Consider the following 18,121-nt stretch of genomic DNA (forward strand, 5'->3'; position numbering starts at 1 on the left):
CATCCTTATTTTGGGGTTAAACAGGTAAAAAAGGAAAGACAAGAAAATTGAAGGGAAGTCATTGGAAAAATAGAAAAGAGTTAGACATAAATTGCAAAGGTAGTAGTAGAAGAAATACAATAAAGTCGAAAGGCTACTTTTGAAAAAGAAGAGAAGAGGAACTAAAGTTGTCCTCAAGATTTGTAAATAAATTAAATTCCAACCCCTCTTGTATTTTATCATATAGATTTTATTTTAGTAATTAAAATAAAAACAATAGTCATTCTAATATTTAAAAGAAAAGTAGGTGCCAGCTAGCTTAATTGGTAAAGCCTTTAGTTGATAATACTAGAGACCTGTTCAAATTCTGCCAGCATTAAGTAAAGCCTTTAGTTGATAATACTAGAGACCTGTTCAAATTCTGCCAGCATCAAAAGTTAATGAACTAACTAAAAACAGGCTTTACCCATCTATATAAGGAAAAGGTATAAAGATAAATTCATTATTTGAACTGTACAAAATTTATCCATTTCTAAAATAAAGGTCTTTACTTGCCAGTGTTTGATTGCAATAGGAAAATTGCTAAAAAGATCGGTGAGTTTTAAACTTTGGGGTTTATTCTAAGAGAATAATATTATAATTTTTTTTGCTCTAAGAGATCCAGCATAATAGTTTTCTTCTTCAAAACAAAATGATTCAAGTTTTTAGAATTACGCCCAGGACAACCATTTTTCCATTTCCATGCAATCATAACAATCGTGAGCATTTACAGGATGATGATTAGAGATCATTGCCTGATGGACTGAATGTTAACCCTTATAGGCACTACAAAAATGCCTAAAAACATACCAGCATGTAACTTCAAGGAAAGCATTAATTAAAACAAACAAAGCAGACATTGAAGAGAATTGTACAACATTTGTGACATTTACAATCACTTGCACCCTTTCAATCAAACTAAAATCAGTGTTACAATGCTTCATTTGTACACTTCCATCGATCAAACATAGAATGCATGAGATCCAGATCAACAACAATTTTGCTCCCCATAAGCCATTCTCGCACATTGCATAACAAGTCAAACGCCACATGTCACCTGCAAGTGAGTGTGATATAATTAGAACCTTCTCCTTTAAAAATCTTCACTTTTTCCCCCTCTTAGGGAGAGTGTTCAGTATTCAACCTGCATCTTACAAGAGTAGAAAAGTCATTCGAAAAAAATACAAAAATGAAGCAGATATTTTTTTGGTACAACTGTTGCTGGCTTGGGCTCTATGTCATATAATGCTTCCATCAACATATACATGGTCTCAAATGTGAGGAGCATATGGATTAGGATGGGAGGGAAGGAAGATGTCATCCTGTGCCATACACATGATCCACACCGGCCAAAAATCAAAGTATCAGATGATGCTTAGGATCTTCCCATAAAAATCTATCAAATACATGTTATATCATGGCAAAGCGTCCAAAGTGAATTTTTTGATTAGTTTATTTATTACAATGCCAATAATGACTTGGGCCTATACCCACTACATCACAACTGGGTACCATTGTGGAGAACTTGACTTCGAAAGAAGATTTCCAAGTCCAGTTTTCTCATTGTGAATTAATGTCACCCACAAACCAAAGTCCATCTCAGACTCATCTAAATGTATAGTAGCCTCAAAGCATTGTAGCACACTTGGAAATATGAATGAGTACACTAGCACAATCCTCCCCTAACTTGCATTAGCCCATCAACATCCTACCAGTCCTCTTCCCTCATACTAATTAACTTATTTAAGAGCATTAACTAAACAGAAAACATAAATTTGTGTGAGATAGATGGAAGGTAGAAATACCTAACAATGAATCATCTCCGGAAAATATACTTTTAAGTTCTAATTAGCATTGCGATTAAGCAACCCTTGAAACGACAAATACAGATCTTTGTTGTCTAGGCCAAATATCTCTTCTGCCTTCCTCAACGTCTCCTGAATGAAACACATAACCATTTTTTTTCTAATTCAGTGTGCATTATACATGGCCAAGAGACTCAATTGCACAATATTAAAAAACTCGTGAAGGGGTCAATAACAGAATACCTCCCGGGATTGCTTTTGAGCATTCAGCTCCTTGATGTTAGCTAAAAATGCACTGAATTGCTCATAAGAGAGACGGGTCCTGAAATACATAAATTCCAAAAGACATTCTTAGGAGTGCCTCAATTATTAATTGAAGTAAAGCATCTCAATTCAACAAGCGGAACGGACCTGGCTTGGCGGAAGAACTCCTTTCCATCAATCCGAGGAGTGCGGGCTAACAATATCACAACACATATAAAGAAAATGCTATACTTAGATAAGAAAAAAAATGCTTGTATCAAACAATGTTATTTGCAAAAGCACATGTATCCTGATGATGAAGTATGTTTCCTAGCATTCTTTTTCCATTCTTGTTAATGGCTCTCCTGAAGATTTCTTTAGGAGTTCACGAGGTTTGCGTCAGGGCGACCCTTTATCCCCCTTCTTGTTCTTGGTAGTGGCTAAGGCTGAGGCTTTAGGGAGGGTGATTGGTAAAGCGTACTGCTTAGAATCCCAATATATTTCCTTTCTCTTTTCACGTTGCCTAAGAGCGTGGAGCTGAAACTGGATAAAATGTTTAGAGACTTCTTGTGGCATTATAGGGAAGGGAAAAAATCAAACTATATTTGGTGAGTTGGAAAAATGTATGCACAGTAAAGAGATTGGGGGGCCTTGGATTTAGAAAATTAGGAGTCTTGAATGTGGCTTTATTAGGGAAGTGATTTCGAAGGTTTGGAGTTGATCAAGAAGAGTACTGACGAAAAGTGATTGCGGAGAAATTTGGCGAGGACATTTTCAGGTAGGAGAGTGGAGAGTTAAAGTTCTCATGGGTGTGAGATTTGGAAAGGTATCTTAAGGTTCTGCCTCAATTCAAGAAAATGGTTTCTTTTATAGTAAGAAGGGGTGACAAGGTTAGATTTTGGGAAGACTCGTTGTGCAGTGTGGGTCCTTTGAAGGAGAGATTCCCCTCAATATTTTCCATTTCTAGAAAAAGGAATCTCCCAGTGGCAAGCTTTCATGGGTTTAGGTGGTAGATGTTGGGACTTCGGGTTTAGGAGGCCGCTTAATGATTGAGCTACCGGAGATGTTGGACTTGTTGACTTGCTTAGACAACGTGCCAAGAAATTCGACAGGAGAAGACTTGAGAGTTTGGGACACTAATAGCAAAGGGTTTTTCTCAGTGAGGGACTTTTATAATGATTTAAATAGGACTGGGGAACCAACCTTTCCACATCTGCCTGTGTGGGGCTCAAGCACTGGTGGATTTACATTGGGGACAATGGAATACTTTCCCCCACAAGAATTTTCAAAGTCTTTTAGAATTTATGAACTACTAGGACAACATTATATTGAGGAATAAAAGAAATGTCACTATTGCCCTCACAAAAAAAAATTACTCTTGTTTGCCCCCACAAATTTTTCCACTCTCAATTGCCCCCACGTGAGCAAAATCCTAGCTTCGTGCCCCAGGCCCAAGAGTGTTGTCTAAGGTGGCTTTCTTTATGTGGACAGCTATGAAGAAAATGATTCTAACGGTTGATCAGTTGAGGAAAAGAGGTTTTTGTGTCCCGAACTGTTGTTGCGTGTGCTTGTTAAATGAAGAATTGGTAAATCATCTCCTATTGCATTGCCCCTTGGCAAAAGAGATGTGGATTCACTTTTACTCCTTGTTTGGAGTAGAATCTTGCATGCCGGGTATCGTGAGAGAAGTTTTTGATGAGTGGATTCAATTGTAAAGTGGGTTTCATTCTTTTAAAAGGTTGCCATGGAGCTTAACTCCGTTTGTGATTACTTGGGGTGTATGGAAGGAAAGAAATGCTAGAATCTTCGAAGGAAAGGAGCAATCATCTCAAGAGCTATGTCTATCGATCCTTGGGCTTTTGTTCTTTTGGTGCAAGATCTTTAAGGAGTTCAAAGGGGTGTTCTTCTCAGTTCACTAGGAGTCTGTTTGTAATCTGTCTAAGGTTTAGCTCGGTGGTTGTGCTCTGTTTCCATTTTGTTTCTTATTTTTCTTTTTTGGGGTTGGTCAGCTCGACCTCTCCTTTTTGTTTGCTGTTTTTTTTTTCCTCGCTATTAATAAAAAACACATTTGTCTGAAGGGTTTACTTGTAATTTAAAATATTAAATAAATGGTGGTTTTGAAGATTACATAGTAAAAATATATATTTTTGTAATTTTGAAAATTAACTCAATGCAATTTTAGGGATTTGCGATTTCAATTTTATTGGTTTTTGACCAAAATTACCCTGATTATATTAAATTCAAATATTAAGGTGAAGGTATTTTTGGAATCCAAATTTTGGTGTTCAACCACTTCAACTCTGCCTTCTCTCATTATAATGGTAAAGATGTTCTAATCTTAAGGGGATTCATTTCTTGGTGAACCTGGCAATGGGCGTCCACGAGGAGGAGAGCTTGCCGCAGAAGACTGTTGACTCGGTGGGTACCATGACTTCAACACAGTCCGTCCTTCATATTGATGTTTAGTGGGCGAGGTGGTGCCAGAGGTCATTTTAGGGGATCCAGCAGTGGAGTATCCTCTAGGGGAACCACCAGTAGAAATCATTTTTGGGGTTCCAGTTGGAGTAAACCTTGGTGTGATGTATGGAGTCAGAGAGAATCTCTGTCCAACATGTCTTGAAGCTGTAAAACCCAAGTCAACTTAAAAAGCATCAAAGATAACACCAAAATTATAAAACATGAGCATTATTCAACAAAAGAGGCTGTCCACTTACCATCTTCAGCTGGGTTACCCGTTTCTGTAGAACCACTCACAAGATTGGTTGCTAGGTAGCTGCCGTTTGTTCCTTCATCTGAGGCATCACGGATTTAAGATAAATATGTACTGATATCAGAAAACCATCAACAAACGTAAACTAAGTTAGTAGGGCTTAAAATGGGTCGGGTTTGGGTCAGATCTGACTATATCCATATCCAGATCTGAATTTGTTATTTAAATCCTATTACCTAAAACCATTTTGCTTTCACTAAATCTGCATCCAACCCAACCGACTTACTTGATTCAAGTCGATCAGGTCAAATATTTGACCATTCAACATTTTCTTGCTTTATTTCTTTTCTAATTTCTATATTATTCTATTTTAAAATTATAATTTTTTTAAGTTATGGGAATTCATGTTATATTAAAGTAGTAGAATAAAGAGATTTTGAAAAACAAAAAAATATAGTTTTCAAAGCAATAGGCGGATATACAGGTGGATCCGTATCCAACTGTGATCAAGGGACGTCAACCCATATGCAACCAATTTTTTCATTCGGGTCTCCTCCAAGGGTCCAAACGCGCAAAAATTAGATTCCGATCACTCGGATTTCGGATAAAATCTGACCCATTTTATGCCCTATAAGTTAGGCTCCTCCAATAATGAGAAAAAGTTACAGCTATTAAGCATTATGGTACATATTCCAAATAATCAAAATCCCCATCGTCAAAGTATATGTACCCTTTAAAGAGTAGGCTTTGGCAACTGATTGGTCACAGGTCCCTATATCAACAGTTTCAGCTAGCTGCGAGAAAAAAAAAAAGCAAAATAGAGTTCTAAGCTCTTGGAACAATAATCATCCATAGGTTACACTTGCACCATATGAAAAAAACAAAAAATTGCACAGAAAAAGAATCATAAGAGCCATTTACAACTGGGTTGGACTAGTTCAGAATCTTACAGACGAATTATCATCATTGAGTGACTGCATCAGTTGCCTCTTAAATGTCTCCAACTGTCAGAACAACTAGAGTTTAGTTTGTATCATTGTGAGCCAATAAAAAATGGCAAGAGGAGAAGGATATCTTTGTTAGATAAACGGCAGTGTTGAAGAAATACTATGATGATGTCTACATTAATCAAGAACCAAACAAAAAGTGATCCTTACAAGAACAATCATGCAACTTTATGTCAAAAAAATGAAAAGGAGTCATCACAACCTTTGCAATCAGAACAAGCATCCACTATTTTTTTTTAATAGATAAAGATATTTAATGAAATACGTACAAAGACAAAATCAACTGTTCACCTTGCAAATCAAGTCCCATCTAAACAACAAATCCTCAGACAACACTCCTTCAAGTTCTAACAAAAGTTTACACACAAAGGATAAGCTCAAAGTAGAGATATGATCTCCTGAAGGGAGTGTTCCTTCGCATAAAATATCCTATTGTTCCTCTCCTTCTAGATGCCCCAACAACCACAAAAGGAACAACTTTCCATAGAATCTGCTCTTTGTCAACAAAGATCTTGGATCACTAGCTTTGGAATAAAGGAAGCATAGAGCTAGGAAAACACCATGAGGTACAAAGCAAGGTAAAAAAGTGGGCCTACACCTCACAAGTGAAATCAAAGTAAATTAAGAGGTGATTAACAAATTCACCATTCAATTTGCATAATATGCAAAAAATCCAAAGATACAATTCCCCTAGCTATGATGTGATAGGCGGTTAAGAGTTCAAATCCGCAATACAAACAAAAAAGGCTACGTACTTTGGATAGGATTTTAGGATCCAAGAACACAAAAGATGGAGAGTCAAGCATAAGATATATAATGATTTGATCGAGAACTTACCATCTTGACTACAAGCCTAAACTCTTCGATCCTCCCTAGATAAAAAAATTGAGAGCAAGGGAGATGAGATTGATAAGATTAGCAGTTTCTTGGATGTCCCAATTATTGAAACCTCAACCGAAAGTCCCAAGATAGTTCTACTCCTTCCTAAACAATGGAGCTACACACCGACAAGCCTTTCTTTTATAACATCAAATCAAACTTGGGAACTGGTCCTAAAGGGGATTCTCATTTCACCAAAGAACACTCCTTCCCCCCCCCGCAAACACACACTCACAAAAAAAAAAAGGAATAAAAGAAGCACTTTATTCCCTCTACTGTTTGTTTACTTTCCCAGTGGCTGATAGTTTTGCCTTTTTATCAATAGGAAAATCAAAATTTTATTAGAAAAGCTGTCGAGATGACAAACCCAAGGAAAAGCTAGTTTTGCCTTTACTTCCTTGGATGATTTTCCAAACTAGGGAAATTTTCCCGAAAATAGATATTTCTATTTCCCCTGAAACATCCACTGGAATGCACACTAAAATACATGGGCAAATGACATGGATGCCTACCAAGATCTCTCCTTGGGGCCCCCAAACCTAAGTCCGGTTTGTATCCCCTTTCGATATGGTGTCACTGGAAGGTGCATAGGATGCTGATGTTAAGGTTTGAGCGCACTTTGGTGGAGTAATAGGCGGCTCATAGAACAAAGATAGTGCAACAAGCGTTGAAGGCAATCTTGGTGCAAAGAGGCATCTTGCAGGTGTGAGACTGTCCTTTCCAGTAGTATCGCTGCTGTCTTTTTTGCAGCTTTTGTTGTTGCTGGAACCATGTGGTATGGTCCAGTAACTACCCCGATTCCCACTCTTCATCAGTGGGATCAGGGATACTTCCAGAAAGAAATATATCAAAGTGGCACCAGCCTAGCTGAAAATCCCTTTATGTGTGGCCATCTCAACACCTAATGGTATCTAATAGGCACGAACCCCTTAGTACATGTGGCAGTCCATTTTGCATTCTATTTTACTTTATGGTCAAATTAAACAAATTTTGATTCCTCATCAACTATCCCAATCAAAGCACAGACATGAAATACTTGTCACCATGTTATGCCATAATCATTAAGCCTTATTCCAAATAATTAGGTGGTATTAGATAAGTAGTAAAATACATACTTTTTTGTGTGATATATACATAGGAGTCACCCCACATAACTTAAATTCATAAGAGTAAAATAATAGAATTGTAAAATTCAAATTTATGAAAAGTACTAAACTGGTAAAAAAAAATTGTAAAATTTTGATGTAAAGGTATTCAGACATAAAATATGCATTGCTTGGGTTTAAGATTTGATTTAAATCATATGATCGATATTGTAGTATTTGAATGACACTGAGAACCATATCTTTTATCAAGGCATGTATCTTCAGATTTTTTCTTACTGCCTCAATTCGCATTATCTTCAACCTTCCTAATGCCTTTCAGAGCCTCTAAATTGCATCAAAACACTCCCCATTCCATGGAGATTTGACTAGGAATCCCAAATAGCCTTAGTTTGGTGTTTCACTAAACTAAAGAACTAAAGGATGGAATCAGCACCAGCCAAAATGCAAAGTTTGCATCTTATATAGGTGGGCAATTATAAGTGGTTGAAGACTCCTAATTTCACTCAACTTGGGTGTATTCATCAGAATTACTAAAAAGCACGCATTTGTTCAATCAATGACAAACTTTTGAGCTTGCTGTCATTGAATTTTAGCTGCTTGGCAGAATGTGATAAATTAGAAGTGTAAAAACTTCAATCACTGTACTTTTCTACAATTCCACCTCCGACGTAAGAACTTTCCCACCAAAATGAAAATCCACGAAGCCTTAGGTTGATTGACTGATTGGAAACCACAACACATGTTGAGTAGGGGTGGCAATGGGTCATGTTCATGTCGTGTTGAGGTAAGGGTATTATGAAAATTTACCAAACCCAACACATTTAATAATTATGTCAAAAACTTAAACCCAAACCCAACCCATTTACAAATAGGTATACCTGACCCAACCCATATCTAATCTATTAAATAAAATTCTAATCTTTATTGAAAAAAATAACTTCCATTTCCACCACCAAAAAGTAAAATATCATTACTCTAAATAAAGTCACACAACCGTAAACTAAGTTCAATGGTGAAAAACAACTTTCTTTTGATCATGTTTTTGGATGCCATAATGTGCTGTGGTCTTAAAACTTTCCTTACTTAGTAAGGAAAGTGTTTTTCAATATTATTATTATTATTATTATTATTATTATTATGATTATTGGCTAAGCAAAGTGTATGTCATTATCACATGAGACATAATAGCCTTACTTAGTAAGATCTTAAATCTTACTGAGGGTCATTTTGCCAATATTAGGAATCAAACACTACATACCTCTAGATTTTAATGAAAAAATGGAGTAAAAAAAAATATAAATATAAATAAATAACTTATTAAGAAAAGTGTTTGTTCTTTCCCAAACTGAAGCTCAACCATTTATTAAGTTAAAATATCTTAAAATACCCTTTATATTTTATAGAATTCGATATAAAAAAATGTATTATGAAAAAATTCTAGGAAATTCTAGAAAAAAATGAGTAATTTAAACGATTCTTAAATAATTGTTGATATATTTAAAATTACACGTTAATGACAGGATAACTAAACCTGTCTAAATGGGCTAAGAGGGTTGACACCTAGAACCCAAACCCAATCCATTTAATAATTGTGTTAGACGGGTTGACACTATTATGACCCAAACCCACTAACTTCGTGTCGTTTTCGAGTCTTGTTTGTGGGTCATGTTGAGATTGCCACCCCTAATGTTGATTTGAAAATTTGTCTTATCATGTCAAAACTATAGATGGAGGTTGCCATTGATAGTTTTAATTTCAACAAAGGTAATTTAAGCTTGTCTCAAAGAATAGAATAGTTATTGCACATGGACAGCTTAACCTCATGTCAAGGATGATCATAAAAAGTTTAGGTTTGTACTCGAAAGAAAACAAGTAAGGTTAGGATTGTGCCAATGAGCAATTCGTTGGATGTGTAATGGTGCCAGCTAGATTGTCATGAGGGCACCACATTGCATCAATGACGACAACTAAGTGTCATGGAGATGCCATAGAGCAAATGAGCGAAACCTCAAATAAGTAAACAAGGCATGCTTAGAATGGACTAAATCCTTGGCCTCCTATTGGCCCCATGACACAACATGAGTGCACATTAGTTCATTGGGGATGCTTGGAGGTGAGGTATGTATACTATGTGGAGGAGAAGCCCTTGTTGGCACTTCCCTACATAATGCTTTCACGGATGGAAAGTGTCATGATTGTGAATGATGCTTTTTTAGAGAGCACACTACTTGACAAATTAACCATCTTGGAGTTAGGAAGAGAATCAGATTTGTAGTGGGCTCGAGGGGAAGAATTCTTTTTGGGGAAGATGTTTGGTGCGTGGAGAGGTTCCCTCGTCTAGCTTTACTTTCTACGAATAAGGGCTAATCAATGGGTTCTTTTTGGAATGTTGATGAGGGAGTAGGAGGTTGGGACCTGGGTTTGAGAAGAAATTTAAATAATTGGGAATTGGAAGGAGTGGCACGACTGTTATAGTGTCTTGATGGGGCTAGAATAAAAAACACGGCGAGAGACAAGCTTTGTTGGGTAAGTAGTACTTCTAGGGTATTCTCAGTAGGCTCGTTCTACAAGTCGTAGCTTCAAGTACTAGTTTCCCAATGAAGGACGTGTGGGGTCAGAAAGTTCCTTCGAAGGTGACCTTCATTATTTGGTGTGCCATACTAAGGAAGTCCCTAACCATGGACTAGCTCATTAGAAGAGGCGTGCAAGGGCCAAATGCTTGCTTTGTCTTCGGGATGAAGAGTCAATTGATCATTTGCTTCTCCATTTAGTTTTTTCGAGACAACTATGGAGTTTCTTCCTTGGTAGATTCATAATGAAGGGTTGTATGCATGCTTCAGTTTTGGCTTTGTTTCAGACTTGGCTAGAGTGAGGAGTCTCTTTTGTAGATGCTAAGATAGTACTAGGGGATATGGAAGGAGCGAAATAGTAGGTGTTTTGAAGGAAGGGGAATGGAAGCCTCATCTCTATCTTTCTCGATACCTTCTTGTTTATTTTATTCGTGTAAGTTGTTTGTGGAGTTGAGGGGAGTGTTTTTCGATGATTTTGTTGTTAGATGAGTTTGGATCTATTCTATTTCCTTTCCTTAGCCTAGTTTCTATGTAACCTTTAGTTAGTCTTCTTGACCACTTTATCAATAAATTTTGTTACCTATAAAAAAAAGGTTTCAACTATCAAAGAATGCTTTGACGACACCCACAATATAATTTAGTTACAAGAGGGATATTTATATCCTTACAAAATGCACGTCACATCTTGAGCCCATAACTTTGGAATAAGGTATGGACATACACATTTTGAGCCCAAAACATACTTCGAATGATTGGGTACTTTTCCATACTAAATATTCCTATTAATAGGGGATCCAAACATGGTGAAGAGATTGGACTAAGAAAACCCTAGGCCCAAGATAATTCTCACATTGACTCTCGCGTTATTAATCACTATAAAGTTCTCTCCCATTTCTTTCCTTAGTGCCCTTTCTCCTCTTATCTCTCTTCAATGCAACGGCAACCAAATGGCCATTAGCTTTATTTAGGTAGAGATCAAGTGAACCTTGTCTACATTAAATCTGATTCATTTAACCATAGCAACATATCCTTATCCATCCATGTACAAGATGATTTGTTGAGAGGGCATATTCAAACCTTTTAAGGAATAAGTCTTGGTTTTCTCTTCAGTAGAGGTGTTAAAAGCAAACTATACCATTTTGTCTATCCTTTGAAGCATTCCATTTGGAGCTAAACGTGTTTTCCTTGCTTTTTTCCTCAAGCCACAAGGATCCACATTTTGTTGTCAAAGGTGTTGTAATGATTGTTCTTAAGCATGATCCCACCAGTTTTTCATCAAGGTCAGTGAAATTTTTTCATCGATTGATACACCCTCAAAGCTTAATAGAAATGTACTCTTTGCATCCTCATCCATCTCACCCTCAAATGAGTAGGACCTTTTAATTTCATCCTCCTATTTGTTGTTCTTGCAAGCATGCAATATAGGCAACAATTCTTTGCTCAGGAGTATGAGGATCTATGTCATGGGTCTCATGGCGAGACCTTCAAATGTGTGGGATTTAATTTCTTAGAGGATTCAAAAAAGGAACCAGTGCATACATGCTTTAACGACCAAGACTTTTATGAGATAGGCTTTGAAATAGAAAGTCAAAAACTTGCCACCAACCGACGACTAAATAGCTGCTTTATCTTTCCTTGGTTTCAGAGTGATGAGTTTCAACATAAATTGTGCAACACTTGATGTAGAAGCAGTTGGGAAATTTGACTCCATTAGTGTCATATGTTATTATATCTTGGAGTGAGATCCATGTACAATCAAAGGTGATCCCTTTGAAGGGGTGACCAAACTCTTCCACCAATCAATCAGCATGGTTTCATATTTCAATGAAGTTTAGCAGAGCTACATGATGTTTCATTTTCCATCAAATTACATGAGTTGAGCAATTTGGAATCCGACTTTGTGTAGAATTCAAGCTGTATTGTGGGCTCCACATTGTGGGTGTACAACATGGTGGTCATATTATATGATTGTTGAATAGTGCATAATCTTGTGGTGAAGGGACAAACCACATGTATGAGAACTCTGAAATTTTCCACTTTAGCTTTTTTATTTTAAATTTTATATGTATAAATCCACTCAAATACAATTTTTTAGAGTAACAGAAATAAAGATCCAATGATAAAGGAGCTCCAAGTTTTGCAGGAACCATTAAAAACTAATAATCAAATAAAGATTGGTCTACAAGATATCAAGGAGGCAGGCAGAAAGTGAATATTATTACCTTTGCCAGATCCCTGTTCAATTTCTTTGCAATCATAGAGAGCGAGTCTCGTTCTTTCGATAATTTAATCTTTAAAAAAAACAAAAACAAAAGACCATCAATTCAATATTCTCAGAAATGATTATATATATAAAGAGAGAGAGAGAGAGAGAATAAAATCGTTACGTTTTCATCATTGACGAGCATTAATCGGTGATCAGCCTCCTGATATGCCTGATCGAGTTGCAAAACCCTCTCCTCCAACTCTAATATCACCCGATCCTTCTCCGAAAGCTTCTGTCGCAAACGCCCAGTCTCCAATTCGAGCTTAGAAACACGAGATGCAATCGCCATTGATGTAATCTTCCTTGCCAAATCTAATTGTTCGTACGGATCTGTTGGAATCACAGATAATATCTCGTCTGGTAAATGGAAATCGGTGCCACCGCTTCCACTGCTGTAATTGCTGTTATGCGTCATCTTCTTTGCTTTCGAAATCGAATCCCTTAAAAACGAATTTTTTTAAAAAAATTAAAAACCCTAAAAAAAAGCTTTTATGAGCCCTAAACTCTAAACGCTGGAGAAAAAAAAAATCAGAATTACAGGGACAAGAAGGAGGTTGAGGCTGAAACACGACTACCGAGGAAGCGTTTGGTAAATTGGAATGGAATATATACGTGATGGGTTTTTATTTATTTATTTATTATACCTTCTCTCACTTATATATATATATATTATTATTTTAATTAATGTCCTTTTGTTGGCATGTTTCATTCGGGGGGTCGTCTACGTTTGAATCTTTTTCGTATTTCCCTCCAAGTGACTTTAATAACTTTACATTTCAATTTAAATTTAAACAAAAAATAAAAAAAGGTGGAGGGTTGAGGGTGGGAGAGTGGGGCCTTGCTTGACTACTAGATAAATCTGTGGGAAAATCAATTTGAACAAGAAAAAACGATTTGCCCATATTTGATTCAATATTTTCCAAGAAAATCATTTGCTAGAAACTATAATTTACACACAATAATGGGAATATCCTTTTCTGTCAAAAGATGAAATTAGAGAGGGATTATCTCACATTGAAACTAGGGTTGTCAATAGGCCAAAACCATGAATGATTAGATTTTAGTGTGGCTTCAAAATCATTGTTGAAGCTCGATGCATCAAAATGGTCAGGTTGGACCAAATAAAATATATCTATGTTTAGCCTGATTTGATCTAAAAGTATTTGGACCTTTTTACAAGGTTAGAGCCAGTTGGCTTGCAAATTTTCTAATATATATTATAAATATAAATATAATATATAATAAATAAAATTATGATGTAGGTTATTTTGTGGGTCTAATAGCACATACATCACAAATACATGCTATCATAATCTACATCCTTATCTTTTTCCTCAATCACCTCAATAAAGACTACAACCAACATTGGCACATGATTCAAATCCAAAACCTTCTTTGTCAACTAGTGACATTTTAGGATATAAATCTTATTGGAAAAAAGTATTTCTCCACTTCTTCAAGGCATTTTTTTTTTTTTCAATTCTTTCTTTCTTAAGCTATCCATTAATGGCTTCATCTTTTTTTTTTGAATTGGCAACATCACCAATTTCATCTTTGTGAAGTAGGATGATTGAAACTACCAAGTTTAGAAAAAGATCATTTCAGATCCATCCTCATCTCCATCTCCATAAACCTCTTCTATTTAGTTAATTAAACAAAAATTGCACCACCTACAACCATCACCACAATCTGATAACACCCAAGTTATAAATTCAAATTACATACATGACGTAAAACTGAACAATATGTGAAAAAGTTTCATCAATGCAACCTCACAGATGGGATTTCTACAAAACCCTAGGATCCGAAACCTTCTATGAAGTATGGGAAAACCTTAAAAAAAAAAATTCAAAAATCATTGGCTAGGAAGTCTTATCTCTGTATTGAACTACACGTATAAAAATAATCTTCCATTGTCCATGAATACCTCTAGAAATTAAAATCTATGTTGAATTTCTCGCAACAATAATTGAACTAGTGTCTAACTTAGATTTATACTGTGTTTGGAAAAGTCATGTGAATGCTAAATTCATCTGAACACATTCCTTTTTTGGAATTTAAGTATTTGGTATCGTTAACAAGTCTTTTTTTAATTGCCGATTCGTTCATAAAAATCAGCCAAATCTCTCGACTATTGATGACTTGCATAATTTAATATATTTTATCACTTCTTAACTTTAAACTTTAGTCTAATTTTATTTATTTATTTATTTATTTTAGGCTTTATTGTCATCATTTAAATTTATTTCAAATTTGAAGAAAATGAAGACCCAATTTTACAAGCTTATCATCTAGGAACTCTCTCATTTAAATAAAAATGTTATATGAATATAAGAACTGCTGAATAAAGGAAAGAACCGAATGCAATACGGGAACTTATTTTGATTTTGAATAAAGACTGAAGACACCCCAATTTGAACGGGCCCTCACTCGAAAGGGATAAAAAGTAACAATGTCTCAATAAAATTGGCCAACGGGCCTCGATGGCCCGAATCATCGAAACATGACATTTTCGCCAGAATCAAAGCCTCTAACACCTCTTAATGGGTTAGTAGGTTCACCAAAAAGATTCGGCATACTCCCATCTACCCCGCTTCATTCGAAATATTGATTTTCCGACAAAATAGGCCAACGGGCCTCTAAGGCCCAAAACATTAAAAAATTATAGTTTTGATTAAATCGATGCCCCCAAGACCACCCAATGGCCTAAAGGACCCATCAAAGGGACCGGATTCATCCCACGTTGTCCCAACCTTCCCCACTCCACACTTACATCCAAAATCGATAAAAATCTTCAACGAGCCCAAAAAGTCTGATTTGCCAACACGTGGTGTTTTTGATCAAATCAATGATTTCAAAAACCCAAAAAAATTAATAAATTAGAAAATGTGAGACTTGGGACACCTACCCTTCATCTACCTTCCACCGCTCCATCTTCGAATTCGTAAAACACCCTAAACCTATTCAAAGCCCATGGACCCTCAAATCTACAAAAATCAACTTCCCACTTTACGCTTAACCTAAAATTGTTCTCATATCACCCAAATCCTAAATGGAAATCACTTTCAAAAGTCCAACCCACAAACGAATCTTATTCAAATCAAAATAGCCCACAACCCTCTAAAAAGCCCAAACCCAATATATCAAAAATCCACAAACGACTATCCATACTTAATACATTATCTAACCCATCATCCATTACCCACATCAACCAATCACCTTCCCAAACCTCAAAAGATGACACATGTCATCACCACCCTTCACCTTCCTCATTTAATCACCAATCCCCATCACCATTCTCTAAACACTCCATCTAACCCACATCACCTCTCTCCAAAATCACCTCAACCCATACCCTACCCTAACCTACCCTATCCCCATTCTCTAACATCATCAACCACCCACACCTCAACTCATACCCTAATCCATCACCATTCTCTAACACCATCAACCATCCATATCACCACCCATATTCCTTACAAATCAACCCATCACTTTCCCTTAAAACACTCCAACAAAATCACCTCAACCCATACTTCTCTCATCATCAACCAACTAACCCACACCCTTCTCTCTAATCAAACAACCCCCATCAACCAATCAACCAATCTCATTCCCTCACCCTCTCATCATGATTGCCACATGGCACCATCTCCTTTCTCCTCCCAAAAATCAATACACCCACCTCTTACACAACCCATTCTCCTAAATCTAAACACCTCACCTCTACAACCAACCTAACACTCATTCCCCAAACAACCCCACTCCCCCATCAACCATCACTCATCTCATCCCACCAAACATTCTACTCAAATGGATTTAGGTAGGATCCAAACCATTTGGGTTGAAATACAATCAATTTCCCTCATTTACACAACTACCCTCACTTACACTCCAAATTTCATACCCTTCACTTCTAAAACCCATGCCATTTTCTATTCTTTCAACCTTTAACCCCATTATACCCTTCAAATCATCCTCCAAACACTATAAATACCCCTCCCCTCATCCCAAAAATGGTTACCAAGTTTTATCAAGTCTTACAAAAAAAAATTAAAATCTCTCCTCTTCTCTCCTCAAATCTCACACTAATCTTCTACCAAGACAAAAAAGTACATTCTCTCATATGCCATTAAGGACCTAAGAAACATAGAAGGAGAAGAAGAAAGAAAGAAAGAAGAGTGATCTTGAAGACTCAAGGTGGGTTCAAAGCATCCCCTCTCTCTCTATCCTCTCCTCCTCCCTCTTCTAAAATCCCCTCCTTTCCTTTTTATTTTATTTTAAATGAATGGCCTTTAAGGCTTAGATTTACAAGGATCATCTCCATCAATGAGATGATCCTATGATTGAGCCAAAAATGAATCCCATCTAGGATACAAATGCACCTACGTGGTACATTTTTTATTATTTACTTTAAATCAAAAGGATCGAGTTACGTAGAGATTACTGCCACTTGGCGGGAAGTAAAGGGTGCCTTTCTCCAACCAAGCTGCTTACCCAAATCCCTAGGTTCGATTAGATTAGTCCCTTATCCATCTCGAGTCACTAATGCCAAAAATGTCATTTTCGAAAAAATATACATCGGGTGACCATTCACACCCACTTACAACTTGAATGGTGACGACTCCAATTCATCGTAGATGTGGTCGTCTTAATGACGAAAATCACGTGTCTACAAAGACCAATGATGTGGCTTGTATGGGATTTTTGGACTCTTGAACAGACATATACTGAAGTGGTTTGACTTTGTAGACACCACATTTTTGCACTCACCTGATTAATTAATTCGCCAATCCGATCGCGTTCCCAATGATGGATGATTATTCCAATGTTTTTGTTTGTTACTAGATATGTTTCAAAAATTTGGATGAGGTATCTCAAACTAACAAAGCTGTAAAAATTACGCTATGTTAGGAAAATATGACCCCAAAAATATAGAAATCATCATTTTGCAGACAAAAAAAACTTTACGATAAAAATCACTAAAAAATTATCAAATTATCAAAATACCCCGAACATCAAAACATCCTTAGAGACCCTTTACGCTTAGGAAAATCCTTTGGAACACATAAAACAACAAAACAAAATCAAATAAATCATTTCGCCAACTTTGACCAAATTCGACAAAATTAAGAAAATACCCCTCATAGGGTTCACGATCATTTCATGCCAAAAAATTTCGTAAATAATACAAACCAATAATCCCATTGAATTTCTTACGAAAAATCGATTCCAAAACATCCCGAAACATCAAAAACTGACTTGAAATGCAAAAGTTCTCTTCAGGGGCAAAATGATAATTTTTTAATTTTTAATTTTAAAATTAATAAATAAAATATTAATTAACATAAAGTAAAACCTTAATAAAATTAATTTAAAAATCTAAACCAAGTCAATCTCATAAGACTTAAGTCAAAATCCTAATTAAAACCCTAATCTAAAGGAACCAAATCAATCTCATAAGATTTAAGTCAAAACCTTAATTAAAACCCTAATCTAATAAAGACCAAGTCAATC

The 18,121-nt window shown here is 36.2% G+C and overlaps 1 protein-coding gene across 1 annotated transcript; it reads right to left on the reverse strand.

Annotated features, from left to right (window-relative positions):
- Positions 1 to 689: 689 nt before the first annotated feature.
- On the reverse strand, positions 690 to 13,213 carry LOC147381453 (uncharacterized protein At4g15545-like). The gene is made up of 10 exons (XM_086430391.1): positions 12,726 to 13,213; positions 12,561 to 12,629; positions 5,727 to 5,780; positions 5,507 to 5,570; positions 4,781 to 4,858; positions 4,431 to 4,688; positions 2,235 to 2,280; positions 2,067 to 2,145; positions 1,824 to 1,955; positions 690 to 1,075 (listed from the first exon to the last, which is right to left on the reverse strand). The coding sequence occupies exons 1-9, from the start codon at positions 13,017 to 13,019 to the stop codon at positions 1,863 to 1,865; spliced, it is 1,035 nt and encodes a 344-aa protein (XP_086286517.1). The 5' UTR covers positions 13,020 to 13,213; the 3' UTR covers positions 690 to 1,075; positions 1,824 to 1,862.
- Between the last annotated feature and the right edge of the window lie 4,908 nt (positions 13,214 to 18,121).

This window comes from Akebia trifoliata, unplaced genomic scaffold, assembly GCF_017979445.1.
Source record: "Akebia trifoliata isolate Shusen 1 unplaced genomic scaffold, ASM1797944v1 Contig00478_ERROPOS124522, whole genome shotgun sequence".
Classification (NCBI taxonomy): Eukaryota; Viridiplantae; Streptophyta; class Magnoliopsida; order Ranunculales; family Lardizabalaceae; genus Akebia; species Akebia trifoliata.